This window comes from Pan troglodytes, chromosome 9 (genome assembly GCF_028858775.2).
Source record: "Pan troglodytes isolate AG18354 chromosome 9, NHGRI_mPanTro3-v2.0_pri, whole genome shotgun sequence".
NCBI classification, from domain to species: Eukaryota; Metazoa; Chordata; class Mammalia; order Primates; family Hominidae; genus Pan; species Pan troglodytes.
Window position 1 is genome coordinate 78,502,173 of NC_072407.2, and position 15,106 is coordinate 78,517,278.

A 15,106-nucleotide genomic window follows, 5' to 3' on the forward strand; every position below is an offset into this window, starting at 1 on the left:
ACCATGGCACGTGTATACTTATGTGACAAACCTGCATGTTCTGCACGTCTATCCCAGAACTTAAAATATAATTAAAAAATGCTTTCTTGAACAGCATACTAACAGCAGTGAACAGAGGCATGAGTGTGGATGATTTTCAAAAAGAGTTTAACATGAAGGATGCCGTATATGCTGTTGCCAATGCTTGGAACATAGTATCTAAAGACACAGTTGTGCATGTCTGGCACAACCTCTGGCTTGGGACTATGTTTAGTGATGATGATCAAAGTAGTGACTTTGAAGGATCTTGTATGTCAAATGAGAAAAAAATGATCTCTGACCTCTCCTCCTTACATTTGCAAAAAAATATACCTTCAGAGTCTGTCTGGAAGGTGGGTGAAGTGGATATTTAAGAAGTTTTTAACGTCCATAATGAGGCTCCAGTTACTCCAGTTGACTGATAGTGAAATAGCCAAAATGGTTCTGAATCAAGGTGGTCATAATAGTGATGATGAAGATGACATTAACACTGCAGAAAAAAGTCCTATACATGACATGGTGAAAATGTGTGATGATCTTACTGAAGGACTAGAGCAGTGTTCATTTATAACAGAATAACAAATCATGTCAGTTTATACAATCAGAGAGAAAATTCTGAAGCAAAAACTGTTGTTAATAAGACAGATGAGGCTGGGTGCAGTGGCTCACGCCTGTAATCCCAGCACTTTGGGAGGCTGAGGCAGGCGGACCACTAGACCAGGAGATCGAGACCATCCTGGCTAACACGGTGAAAACCTGTCTCTACTAAACAAAATACAAAAAATTAGCTGGGCCTGGTGGTGGGTGCCTGTAGTCCCAGCTACTCAGGAGGCTGAGGCAGGAGAATGGCATGAACCCGGGAGGCGGAGCTTGCAGTGAGCTGAGATGGTGCCACTGCACCGCAGCCTGGGCGACAGAGTCTCCTGGTCTCTCATCTGCTTCTGATGCTTCTTATTACCTAAAAACAAACACAGAAACAAAAAACAGGATACAGTAGCCTTTTAATCAAAACACAATATCATAGGTATAGACTGAAAGCCTGTCTTCATTTGTTCTTGCTCTTGTTTAACGCTGATACAAGTATTCTGGTGATACTACTGTGCTGCTAGGTTACCCAGAACATATTATTTTTTAACCGTATCAGTAGTAGGTAATATTTTTTACTGTTAGATACTTATGTGTAAGTAAGTGTAAGAAAATAATTGCTTATCAGTAGCATACAAGTTCAGAGTTAGGAATGATGGTGATACCTAACAACCGCAGATCGTCCACATGGGTGCCCAAGATAGTGACACCTTTGCTTTCTGATGGTTCAGTGTATACAAACTTTGCACAAAATTATTTAAAATATTTTATAAAGTTTATCTTCAGGCTGTGTATAAGGTTTATGTGAAACAAATGAATTTCATGTTTCGACTTGGGTCACATCCCCGAGGTACCTCGTTATGCCTATGGAGATATTCCCAAATCTGGAAAAGATTCAAAATATGAAACACTTATGATCCCAAAGATTTTGGATAAGTGATACTCAAACTTTATATCATTTTACACCTGATTTTTTTCTTTAATATCTATGAGTATGACACAAAACACAGGTAATGTTTTTAACATTTATGCATTATCTTTCCCCTTCACTTACATGACTTTTTAAAAAATGTTCTTTGAACTTCATATTTCTCTAGGGCTCGTGTTAAAAACTCTGAGTATTTCATATTTATTCAAAATTACCAATGTAGCCTGAACTACAGTTCTTCCAAACATGGATTAATGTCTTTGTTTCAGTGATATTCACAGTAGCCCATTTTTTTGTGTGTATTTAAATGTTTCATAAATTTAGGCTGGGTGCATTGGCTCATGCCTGTAATCCCAACACTTTGGGAGGCCAAAGAGGGAGGGTTGTTTGAAGCTAGGAGTTCAACATCAGCCTGGGCAACGTAGTATGACCTCATCTCTAAAAAAATGCAAAAATTAGCCAGGCGTGGTGGTGTACACCTGTAATCCTAGCTACTCGGGAAGCCTGAGTCAGGAGGATTGCTTGAGCCCAGGATTTGGAGGCTGCATTGAGCTATGATTGTGCCACTGCACTCTAGCCTGGGCATTAAAAGAAGACTGTCTCAAAAACAAAAACAAAGTTTAATAAAGTTATTGTTACAGAGCCCATGGATTATTTATGCTATTTTTTTTGTTTTGTTTTTTTATTTTTTAGCTGGATCTGGAGATTCTTATATGGATTGTTAATATCCAAACTTACTTGCAAAATACGATGTGATTGAATGAATATCTTTACATAAATCTGCATTGATCAAGTGATTGGTTTTTCACAATAAAATTTATTATCTCACAAAACCAGAAGTCCAGAAGGGAGGCTCAAGTTAGGCATTAGCTCATTTGAGCCATCAAGGAATTTCTTTTCACCTTTCTCTTTGCTTTTCTTGGTAATTCTTGGGTAACTCTTGGGGCTTTTTTCTTGGGTAATTCTCATCCTGGGCAAGTTGAGTACATTTCAGGTTCTACATCTAGCTGTGACAATGTCAGGGGAAAAAGAGAGAATCCCCTTCTGTGGGTCTGTCTTAGGAAAGAAAAAATCTTTCCTAGAAGTCTTCCACGAGATTCTCCTTATATTATGCTGGCCACAACTGTGTCATATGTCCTACCTAAACTAGTTCTTTGCAAAAGTAATGGGGCCACCATGACTGGCTTAGATCAATTAGGAATTGCCTGTATGGCTGGCTTAGGGCCAGCCCTCTGAAAGTACATGCCAATGCCTTGTGGATTCTTCAGGAAAGAAAACAGATTCTATTAGAAAAGAGGAGGGCAGAGGAGAAAGGAAATTAGGACAGGCAACCAAGAAAGTATGCTGCATTCGATTATTTAATAAATGGTTTTAGAATAATTGACTTTTCATTTGGTTCTGTGCATGTCCATGTTACTTGGTTGATGGACTTGATCAGATTCTTCTTTTCATTTTTTTTTTTTTTTTTGGTCTACTTGTTATGTCAGTTACTGAAAGGGAAATGTAAAAGTCTGTAGCTATATTTGTGGCTTTGTACATTTCTCCCTTTAATTCTGTCAGTTTTTATACACACACACTTAGGATTATTGTGTCTTCTTGATGGATTAACCCCCTTTTCATTATGAACCATTCCTTTTTATCTCTGGTAACCCTTGATGTTATCACCAGTGTTTCCATGTCTGCCTTTTCTGATGTTAATATAGCCACTCCAACTTTCTTATGATTACTGTTTGCTTGATGTATCTTTTTTTTTTTTTTGAGATGGAGTCTTGCTCTATTGCCCAGGCTGGAGTACAGTGGCGTGATTTTGGCTCACTGCAACCTCCACCTCCTAGGTTCCAGCGATTCTCCTGCCTCAGCCTCCTGAGTAGCTGAGATTATGGGCGTGCACCACCACGCCTGACTAATTTTTGTATTTTTAGTAGAGTCAGCGTCTCACCATGTTGGCCAGGCTGGTCTCAAACTTCTGACCTCTGGTGATCCATCCACCTCGGCCTCCCAAAGTGCTGGGATTAAAGGCACAAGCCACCGTGCCCGGCCTACTTGATGTATCTTTTTTTCATTATTGTATTCTTAACCCATCTGTGCCTTTGTATTTAAAATATATCTCTTATGAACATTGTATAGTTAGGTCTTTTCTCCCAGTCTGATAATCTCTGACCTTTAATTGGAAGGTGTAGTCCGTTTACATTTAATATTAATTATCGGTAGGATTGAGTTTAAGTCTGTCATCTTGACAATTGTTTTTATTTGTCTCATATGTTCCTTGTTCCTTTTGGTCTCTTTTCCAGTCTTCTTTTATTTATTTATTTTTATTGATTTTTTTTTTAAGGATTCCATTTTATTTCCTCGACTCGGTAGCTACACTTAAAAAAAAATAGTTGCTCTAGAGTAGGGTTCTCAGCCTCCACATTGTTGACATTCTTGACCAGATAATTTTTTGTTCTTGAGGTTGACCTGTGCATTATAAAGCTGACTACCCACTAGGTGCCAGTAGCATATGCCCCCTGACCCCTGTTATGAAAATAAAAAATGTCTCCTGTGATTGTCAGATATCCTGTGGGATGATGAGAGGCAGAAAAATTACTATTGGTTGGGAATCTAGCTTTAGAGCTTAACAGTATGCATTTTCAATTTATAACAGTCTACCTTGAAATAATATACTATTTCATGTATTGTGTTAGAATCTTAAAAGAGTACTTCTATTTCCTCTCTCCCTTCCTTGTGCTATGGTTGTCATACACTTTAATTCTATATGTATTTATAAACTTCACATTGCCTTGTTAATCTTTTTGCTTCAAACTGGTGATTTTCTTTTAAAGAAATTACAAAAGAGGGGAAAACATGTCTTTTAGGTGTACCAGGTTCATCTTATACTTTTCCTACTCCAGCCTTGGAATCAGTCATTTTTTCAAGAAGTCTTGGTTTCTTATAGTAGAAAGTAATAATTAGAAGCTAAGATCTGGGTTCTGGATATGTTCATTGCTAGGGGGTGTGTGTGTGTGTGTAAACACATGTACATCTGTATTTTCATATATTAAAAGCTGAGTTCATAGTGATACATCCAATTTCAATCAAACATTGCATGTTAACTTGTTTCCTCTCTCTCTGATAGTGAAACACCTAACTTCTATTATCTCGAATATACTTATATATCAGTTTCCTGATATGTAACCAAATAATAGTTGCTCCTCCCCTGTGCTGTTGTTGCCTCCTCCCCTGTGCAGGTGCTGTCCTCATTCCTTTCAGGCTCTGACATCTGCATACTCTTACCTCAGCTCAGCTGGTCTCCTTCTTTTTTCTTTTTTTTTTTTTTAAGAGATGGGGGTCTTACTCTGGCACCTAAGCTGGAGTATAGTGGCATGATCATGGCTCACTGCAGTCTCTAACTCCTATGCTCAAGGGATCCTCCTACCTCAGCCTCCTGAGTAGCTGGGACTACAGGTGTGTGCCGCCATGCCCGGCTTTTTTTGTTTTTTGTTAGTAGAGACAGGGTCTTGCTATGTTGACCAGGGTGCTCTTGAACTCCTGACCTCAAGTGGTCCTCCTGCCTAGCCTTCCAAAGTGCTGAGATTATAGGCATGAGCCACTGTGTCCAGCCCCGCCTGAGTTCTGACACCTTCCCTCAGCTACCCCTTTGCATGGATGCCTATCTCAACCTGGTCAGCTCTGACAGCCATGCCAGGGCCAGGTGGCCCTCCTAGGCAGAAACCCTCACCCAGTTTGGACTCTGTACTCACCCTAGCCACCGTTTCCTATGGATACCCTGCTGAAGCTTTGAGATCCTGCGCTAGGTAGCTCACACCGTGGAAGCCCACTTTATCCCACTTAGGTTCTAACTTTACATGCTGGGTTATCCCGTGAACTCTTCTCAGTGTAGATGCTCTCCTCCTCCTACTCTGGCTCCCATGGTAAGCCAGTCTCCAGAGTGAACTCTGTCACCTCATGCTAGACTACTCTTCTGCTTAGTTGCCTAGCTGTCCATCCTGCTTTATACCACCAGATGGCTTTTGTATGGAATTGTTTGGGTAGCTAAGGGGGATGGAAGAGGAAGAAGACCTTGTAGTTGTTAACACGAAACATTTATTAGTTTGTAATGATAGACTCGTGTGATCATTTGATTGTCTTCTCTGACCTTTCTCAGGGTAGGGACTGTTCCATGGATACCAAATAGTTTCCCCAGGATCTAGCATAAAGTATGTACTCAAGTTTTTATTGAATAAATAAATATTCAGAAAGATTAAGTACTTTAATCAGGTCATACAGCTATTATGTTTTTATGTGTTGAAGACATGGATTTAAATACACTTCTGGCTGGGCGCAGTGGCTCATGCCTATAATCCCAGCACTTTGGGAGGCCAAGGCCAGTGGATCACTTGAGGTCAGGAGTTTGAGAGCAGCCTGGCCAACATGGTGAAACCTCTACTCGACTAAAAATACAAAAATTAGCCATGCATGGTGGTGCGTGCCTGTAATCCCAGCTGATCGGGAGTCTGAGGCAGGAGAATCGCTTGAACTGGGAGGCAGAGGTTGCAGTGAGTTGAGATCACGCCACTGCACTCCAGCCTGGGCCACAGAGCAAGACTCCATCTCATAAATAAATAAATAAATACAATTCTCTCATTACAAAAATAAATACAAGCATCCTGAATGCTTTCACATCAGATACTTTTCCTGTACAAAAGTATATGGAAATCACAGTGATGGCAGCGGTGGCCCATCTGGTAGCTGCTGCAGAGATGCTGCAGTGGGGGAGGCGTTGCCAGGGCTGCCCATTCCACAGAGCCCGCAGGGAGCCAGGAACAGATAGGAACCCTACTCTCTTCTGAGTTGGCAGGGCAGGAGCCCCGCCCTCCTGGGTGCAGCTGCAGTGGGTGCAGTGGACTCCAGGTGAAGTCCTCAGACTTAGAACCTAAGTGGGATAAAGTGGGCTTCCATGAGTGTGAGCTACCTAGCACACACTCAGGTGGAGTGAGAAGTTAACAGGGCTTTTTCTGGCCCGCCTGTGGCCGCCCATGAACCAATCAGCATGCACTTCCTCCCTGCTGAGCCCATGAAAACCGTGGACTTAGCCAGACTCCAACAGACTGGGGAAAACCTGCCTGTGGAAAGGAGCTACCCGCTGTGGGTCTCTTCCCCACGCAGACCTGGGCATCCCTGTGCTCTCAGGGGCCAGGGAAGCCCCGCCTTCCCTTGCAGTCTCCGAAGTGCCTGCTCCTGCTGCCTGGCCTCTCCCCGCTCCTGCTGTCTGCTCCGGTTTCAGAGCAAAGTTGAGGCCTAGCCTGGGTGCTGTTGCCACCCAGCTGGGTGCACACCACTTGGGGTGGCACTGACGTGCCAGCCCCCTGCCGCCTGAACCCCCCCCCCCCCAGACTTTGGGTGCCAATGAGCACGGGAAGGAGGCCAAAGGGGGTCGAGGGTGGGTTGATAAGGGCCTGCAGGCGCCCCTTCCCCGAACAGCCTGGGCTCTGTGATTGATGGCAGCAGGAGGCAGACAGGCTCGTGAGTGCAAAGGGGTGGGTCCCGGTGAGGTCCCACTCTCAAACCAGGGATGGCCTGAAGCGTGGGGTCTGGGCTGTCAGTTCCAGGTGGAGTCGAGACTGGAGTGAGAAGTTACAGGGCTTTTTCCGGTCCATTGGCCGCCCATGGACCAATTAGCATGCACTTTCTCCCTTCTGAACCCATGAAAACCCCTGACACAGCCAGACTCCAACAGACGTGGGGAAGACCTGCCTGTGGAAAGGAGCTACCCACTGTGGGTCTTCTCTCAGCTGAAAGCTGAACACTCGTTCAGGAGACCTTCTTGTAGAAAGGAGCTACTCGCTTCGGATCTCTTGAGAGCTGTTCTGTTGCTCAGTGAAGCTCCTCTCCGCCTTGCTTACCATCCAGTTGTCCGAGTACTTCATTCTTCCTGGATGCGAGACAAGAACTGGGGACCCGCCAAATGCCGGGACTGAAAGAGCTGTAACACAAACAGGGCTGAAACATGTTCCCCTGCTCCCCATGTTACCAGTGACAGGAGAGAAGAGCTGCAGCCCTTGGGGGAGCCCAGACCTAGGGGCTCCCCAAGCCTGGGCTCTGACACCCTCTTTGGGACTCTGTGGTTCTGGTGTCTCCAAGCTTTTGGGCGCCACTGTGTTCTCGTTCAGATGCGGATGCCCGCAGCAGAAGCTGTGTGTGGTACATCTGGTCCAGCTGCAGCCTCGCATGGAGCTGGCATCTCTGCCAGTGCCTGGAGCTGCCCGCCCCACTGCAGCAGCTGGCATCTGCGCCTGGCTCACTGTTGACAGGTGTGGGATCCGGGCCGGTAGCACGAGCCAAGCACCGCCTGCAGGGACAAGTGGACAGAATGAGCCCAGTGGGCAAGCAATACTCAGGTAGAAGGTGCCGCCGGCCACAGACGTTTCTGGCTGGTGAAGTGACACCCCAGAGATCCCGTGACAATAGTTTAGTTAGGGAGTTACCCATGTACATGATTATCTTCATTTAATATAAGACCATACATTATGAGTGCCATATAAAGTTTAATGCTTTAGGTAGTATAAAAATATCTTTCACTTGGATAACTTTATACTCATTGAGTCATAAAATGTTGGCACTGAAAGAGGCTCCAGAGATAGTCTAGTTCAGCACAACCAAGCAATACAGAACATACATGTTACTAGTATTCAGGAAGGAGTGGGGAACTATGTAAGTAATGGAAGTAAGCCTTCCAGGTGATTCTGACTACCTTGCCTGCCTGCCTGCCTGCCTTCCTCTCCTTTCCCCTTCCTTCCTTCCTTCCTTCCTTCCTTCCTTCCTTCCTTCCTTCCTTCCTTTCCTTCCTTCCTTTCCTTCCTTTCCTTTTCTTCTGTCGCCCAGGCTGGAGTGCAGTAATGCCATCTCGGTTCACTGCAACCTCTGCCTCCCAGGTTCAAGTGATTCTCCTGCCTCACCTTCCCGAGTAGCTGGGATTACAGGTGCCTGCCACCATGCCTGGCTAATTTTTGTATTTTTAGTAGAGATGGGGTTTCACTATGTTGGCCAGGCTGGTCTTAAACTCCTGACTTCAGGTGATACGCCTGCCTCAGCCTCCCAAAGTGTTGGGATTACAGGCATGAGCCACTGCGCCCGGCCTTCTTGTCTCAAAGTGTCCCTCAGTCTGTGATTGATCTTGATCTGCACAACAGCTCTTAGAGACACAGGGCAAGGAAAAATTCAACAAATGAGGATGCTGAGGTCTAGAGAGTCATAGCGACTTCTCAAGTTTTATCCTCCATCTTTATCATTCTCTAGAGACATTTTACATAAGAACGTGATATTATTTAAAACCTTTTCTGTAATACAGTGTGTTTGTCATGGTGAGGATGTGGTAGAGAAAGGTGTGAAAAAACATCCTAAGTACTTGAGAATTAGGCTATTAGTTTCTTTTTATTGTTTCAGCAGTGCTTAAAAAGTTAATATGATGAGTTATATTCCAGGTTCTCTCAGTTAGGAATATTAACTTATTGATAGATAATAGTCCTTTTAGATAGTTGATGAATTCAGAAAAATTACAGATGAAAAACCTGCGAGAGGGAAGAATATCTGAAACTCATACATCTTTAGTGAAAGTTACTAGTACTCCTTACCTATGTGTGCTTGCTAATATTAGAATCCCACTGAAAAGAACCTCATATAATCAGAATCTTTTTGCTGTGGATATGTTGAGTATGCCCATTTACAACTTTTCATATGATTATTTAATGATTCAGAGTTCTTAGGAAATGACTTTTTCTGTTTTTATTAAAATTTTTTTTCCTCTTCACCATTCTCAGAGAAAAGGGAATTATCTTGTTCAAAAGATGAATGTGAGTTATTTCATGGATACTATGTTTAAACTGGCTGATTAGAACCTGAAAAATAATATTTGAAAAATATATAACATATAAATAAGATTCAAAAATTAATAAAATCGCTTTGTTCTTATATTATTCACATTGAGAACCTACATTTTCTAATAGAAAATCTGTTAAGAGACAGGTCTGGGAACATCCTGTCTGATAATTTGTTTCTTTCATTCTCACTCTTCACCAAGGGAAAATCAGTTCATTTTTAAAATCTGAGAACAATGGTTACCTCCCTTGAAGAGTTTGAAGACTAGATATCAGATATGTAAGGTGCCACACATTTTATCTGACACTTACTAGGTGCTCAATAAATTGTACTTTTTGTCGATTTCCCTATTCTTTAAACTATTATCTACTATAATAACCAGAAGTAACTTTAATTTTGCTTTCCTATCAAATTCTCTTTTCCCTTACTCCTTTTCTACAGGTGTATCTACATCAGCAATCAAAATGGCATCAACCAGACTTCCTTCCCCCAAAAGCTTAGTGAGTGCCCCAACTCAGATTCTTGCACAGTTCCCTAAACAACATCAACAGTCTCCTAAGCAGCAGTTATATCAAGTGCAACAGCAGACACAGCAACAAGTGGCCCAACCTTCTCCAGTATCTCATCAGCAACAGCCTCAGCAGTCTCCTTTGCCACCTGGTATTAAACCTACCATCCAAATCAAACAGGAGTCAGGTAACTGGAAAATGTGTATAAGATATGGTAATTCTTCTTTATTCACCAGTTTTTTTAGTCTTCCAGTCCATGAACACGGTATGTCTCTTCATTTATTTAGGTCTTTGACTTTTTCATCAATGTTTTACAGCTTTCAGCATATAGATTCTGTATATGTTTTGTTAGATTTGTACCTAAGCATTTCATTTTCTTGTCGTGATTATAATTGGTATTATGATTTTAATTTCAATGTCTACATGTTTTTTGTTAGTATATAAAAATAGTATTGATCTTGTATCCTTTGACCTTGCTGAACTCACTTGTTCTCAGAGTATTTACATAGATTCCTTGGGATTTTCTGTGTATGCAACTATGTCATCTATAAATAGGGACAGTTTTGTTTCTTCCTTTCCAATCAATTGCTGTTTATTTCTTTTTGGTGTTTTATTTTATTGTCTAGAACTTCCAATACTATGCTGAATGAATAAGAGTGAGGAAAGTGGACATCCTTGCTTTGTTCCTAATCTTAAGGAGAAAACATTCAGTTTTTCACCATTAAGTATGATACCAGCTGTAGGCTTTTTATAGATGCTCTTTATCAAGTAGACGGAGTGCACTTCTGCTACTAGTTTTTGGGGAGTTTTTATCATGAATGAGTGTTGGATTTTGTCAAGTGCTTTTTCTGTTCAATTAAGTTTTTTCTTGTTTAGTCTATTGATATGCTGGATTATATTGATTGATTTTCTGTTAAACCAGCCTTGCATATTTGAAATAAATCCCACTTGGTCATGATATATAATTTTTAAAAATACATTGCTGGATTCAATTTGTCTCTCTATTCATGAGACATTTTGGTCTGTAATATTCTTATTTTATACTGCCTTTGTCCGATTTTGGTCAGGATAATACCGGCCTCATAAAGTGAGTTTGGAAGTATTTATTTCCTTTCTATTTTTTGGAAAAGACTATGTAAGATTGATGTTAATTCTTTAAATGTTCAGTAGAATTCTCCAATGAAGCCATCTGGGCCCGGAGAGTTCTGTTTTTAGAAGCTTTTAATTGATGAATTCCATTTCTTTATTAGTTATGGGACTTTTCAGATTATCTGTTTCATCTTGGTTTTGGTAGTTTATGGTTTTGAGGAATTGATCCATTTCTTCTAAGTTGTCAAATTTTTGAGTGTAAATTTGCTTGTAGTAGTTCTTTACTATTCTTTTAATGGCTATAGGATTGATATTAATGTCCTGTTTCATTTCTGATATTGGTGGTTTGTATCTTTCTTTGTCAGACTTGCTATTTATTGCATTTAAAAATTTATTGAATTTTTTAAGAACTAGATTTTTGTTTCATTGATTTTTCCTTTGCTTTTCTGTTTTTAATTTTATTATCTTTATTATTTCTGTCCTACTTTCTTTAGGTTTATTTTGCTCTTCTAATTTCTTAAGGTGGGAACTTAGATTATTGATTCAAGACATACTGTCTTTTCTAATTACTTAGCATTTAGTTCCATCTATGTAAAGACATTTGTCACAAATTTCTCTCGGCACTGTGTTAGCTGCCTTCCACATATTTTAATATGTTCTGTTTTCATTTTTATTCAATTTTTTGTGTAAGACTTCTTCTTTGACCCATGGATTATTTAGAATTGTGTTGCTTAATTTCTAATGGAGATTTTTCTGGGTTTGTTTGTTTGTTTTGCTATTGATTTCTAGTTTGATTTCATTATGGTCTGAGAACACACTGTATCATTTCAATTCTTTTACGTTTATTGAGGTTTGTTTTTTCACCCACAATATGTTCTACTTTGGTGGGTGGTCCATGGTGCTCGTAAAATATCTATGCTGCCGATGTTGGGTGGAGTATTCTATATATGTATATCAACTAGATTCTGTTGGTTGATTATGTTGTTCAGTTCTCCTATATCTATGCTGAATTTTCTGCATAGTAGTTCTATTAGTTGATGGGAGTGAGGTAATAAAGTCCCCAACTAATTGTTGGATTCTAGTACTGCAAAAACAGCTATCTCAGTTTTTGCTACATGTATTATATTTTGATATATCTATTGTTTGATGCATACATATTTAGAAACATTGTGTCTTCCTGGTATATTGATCCTGTCTCATTATGTAGCGTTCCTTTTTTTCTGCAATTAATTCTCTATTTTTTTTAAATATAAAGGCTGATTTTAAAAAATTTCCATTCTTAAAATTTAATTCCAATTTAACTTGTAAAGTCTGCCATATAAATTAATGATGGTAACTAGCCTGCATTAGTATATTTAGTGCATGTAATAGAGAACTATAGTGACTGGAGGGGAGTGAGTTCTATTGCCTTGTAAAGTATACTTTATCTGTAATTAATATAGCCACTCCTATTTTCTTTTTATTCCTGTTCACATAGTGTATTTTTTTCTCATCCTGTTACTTTCAACCTACTTTTATTGTTGTATTTGAAGTGAGTTTCTTGTAGACAGCATACAGTGTAGTTATATATTTTTATATCAACTTTGCCAATAACTTGTTTTTGTTTTTGAGACGGAGTCTTGCTTTGTCACCCAGGCTGGAGTGCAGTGGCACAATCTCAGCTCACTGCAACCTCAGCCTCCTGGGTTTAAGCGAGTCTCCTGCCTCAGTCTCCCAGGTAGCTGGGATTACAGGTGCACACTACCATGCCCAGGTAACTTTTGTATTTTTAGTAGAGACAGGGTTTTACCATGCTGGCCAGGCTGGTCTCGAATGCTGATCTCAAGTGATCCGCCCACCTCAGCCTTCCAAAGTGCTAGGATTACAGGTGTGAGCCACTGCATCTGGCCAACCAATCTTATAACTTTTTTTTTTTTTTTTTTTTTTTTTTTGAGATGGAGTCTTGCCGTGTCGCCCAGGCTGGAGTGCAGGGGCGCTACCTCGGCTCACTGCAAGCTCCACCTTCTGGGTTCACACCATTCTCCTGCCTCAGCCTCCCAAGTAGATGGGACTACAGGCGCCTGCCACCACACCCGGCTAATTTTTTGTATTTTTAGTAGAGGCGGGGTTTCACCATGTTATCCAGGATGGTCTCAATCTCCTGACCTCGTGATCCGCCCTCCTCCACCTCCCAAAGTGCTGGTATTGCAGGCATGAGCCACTGCGCCCGGCCCCAATCTTTAACTTTTAAATGATATATTTAGATCATTTACATTTAAGGTAATTGTTGATATGGTAGTGGTTACATGTGCCGTTTTATTTTGTTTGTTTCTTTTGTTTCTTGTTTCTTTTTTCTTGCCTATTTGTAGTTTACTTGAAGAATTTTTAGGGTTTCATGTTGACTTATATATATTATTTTAAAGTATATTGTTTTGTTCTGTTTTCTTAGCGTTTGCTTATGGTATTACAGTATACATGTGTTGGCCATGTGAGGCCAGGAGTTTGAGACCAGCCTGGGCAATATAACAAGACCTCTGCCCTTTTGTAGAGACCATTTTTTGGTCTCTACAAAAAATTTAAAAATTAGCTAGAAATGGTGGCATGTGCCTGTACTCCTAGGTACTTGGGAGGGAGCAGGAGGATTGCTTGAGCCCAGAAGTTTGAGGTTGCAGTGAGCTATGATTAAACCACTGCACTCCAGCGTGGGCTACAGAGTGAGAGCCTATCTCAAAAAAAACCAAACCCAAAACAATAAAAAAAATACTTGTGTCGCCTATCACATTTGACCTTTTCACTGCAAATTACTCTATATTTGAAATAATTTTATCTTTCTAGTAAAAAAGGGAGATTTCACCATATCTAATGTTACTTAATATAATACTTAATGTTACTTAATGTTAATATAATACTTAATGTTACTGGCTCAGAGACTTTGCCAAAGGATAGAAATAATTCATAAAACAGATAGCTCCTAATCTCTTCCCAAAGGAACTAACTCCATTTATACCAGAGCATGGAGAAGTTCAAGACTAAGGGCATTCTCAAGAACAGTGAAGGAAGTGGTGAAAGGCAACCAGAAGGAGATTCATGGATGTAATGAACATATAGTCTAGACTGCAGACAGTTTATAGAGAAGAAGCAGATAATATAAAAGCTGGGAAGAGCCTTCATGAGGTTAGAAGAAATATCAAAAATGAACCCCAGAAACTGTTCCTTCAAAGGAGCCAAAATTCGGATTACAGAGTAATGTATGCTCCAAAGCTTTCCTGAAAACAACAGAGTAATCAGCCAGCAGTTAATAGAGTTTAACAGCTGGGTGTGGTCAAGGAAAGAATAGAAAAAAGCCAAACTAATACCACTGTCATCCCAAAGTGACTGTAAGTATACCCAGAGCAGTGTCTCCATGAGGAGTAATATCAGATGCTTAGATGAAGGAGCATGGGCTGGAGAGGGAATAAAAAGACTTCACTAAAATAACTGATCCCATCACTAAACAAATAACTATGCAAATAACAATAACAAATCCCTGGTGAGGGGAGACCAGTACCCAGATACTGCATGGTCATCCCTCAGTATCCGTGGAAGATTGCTTCCAGGACCCTGTTGATACTCAAATCTGTGGATGTTCCAGTCCTTTATAAAAAATGGTGTAGTATTTATGAAACCTATGCACACCCTCCTGTATACTTTAAATCATCTCTAGATTACCTATAATACCTAATACAATGTAAATGCTATGTAGCTGTTATACTATATGGTTTCTGTATTTGTATTATTTTTTACTGTTGTATTATTATTTTTGTTGTCTTTTTCCTAAATATTTTTGATCCATGGTTGCTTGAATCTGAAGATGTAGAAGTTACAGAGGGCTGTATGTATATTATCTAAAATGTCTAATTTCTAACAAAGACATGAGGCAGGTAAAGAAACAGGAAAATATTACCCATACATTGGAAAAACAAACAAACAACAGAAACTATAAGAGCAACCAGATGTCAGACTTAACTGAAAAGTACTTTGAAGTAGCCATTACAAATATGTTCACAGAACTAAAGAAAAACATGATTATAGAAGTAAAAGAGGCTATGAGGACAATATTACATCAAATAAAGATCAATAAAGAGATAGAAATTAGTTTTTAAAG

At 40.2% G+C, this 15,106-nt stretch overlaps 1 protein-coding gene across 36 annotated transcripts in view; it reads left to right on the top strand.

Annotated features, from left to right (window-relative positions):
• The window catches only part of EMSY (EMSY transcriptional repressor, BRCA2 interacting), a 107,791-nt gene that overhangs the window by 42,307 nt on the left and 50,378 nt on the right, over positions 1 to 15,106 (top strand). For all 36 annotated transcript variants that reach the window (XM_016921655.4, XM_016921644.4, XM_016921647.4 and 33 more), the window contains one exon: positions 9,827 to 10,081. In XM_016921655.4, the coding sequence (XP_016777144.1) occupies positions 9,827 to 10,081 (255 nt within the window). The remainder of the gene's footprint in view (positions 1 to 9,826; positions 10,082 to 15,106) is intronic.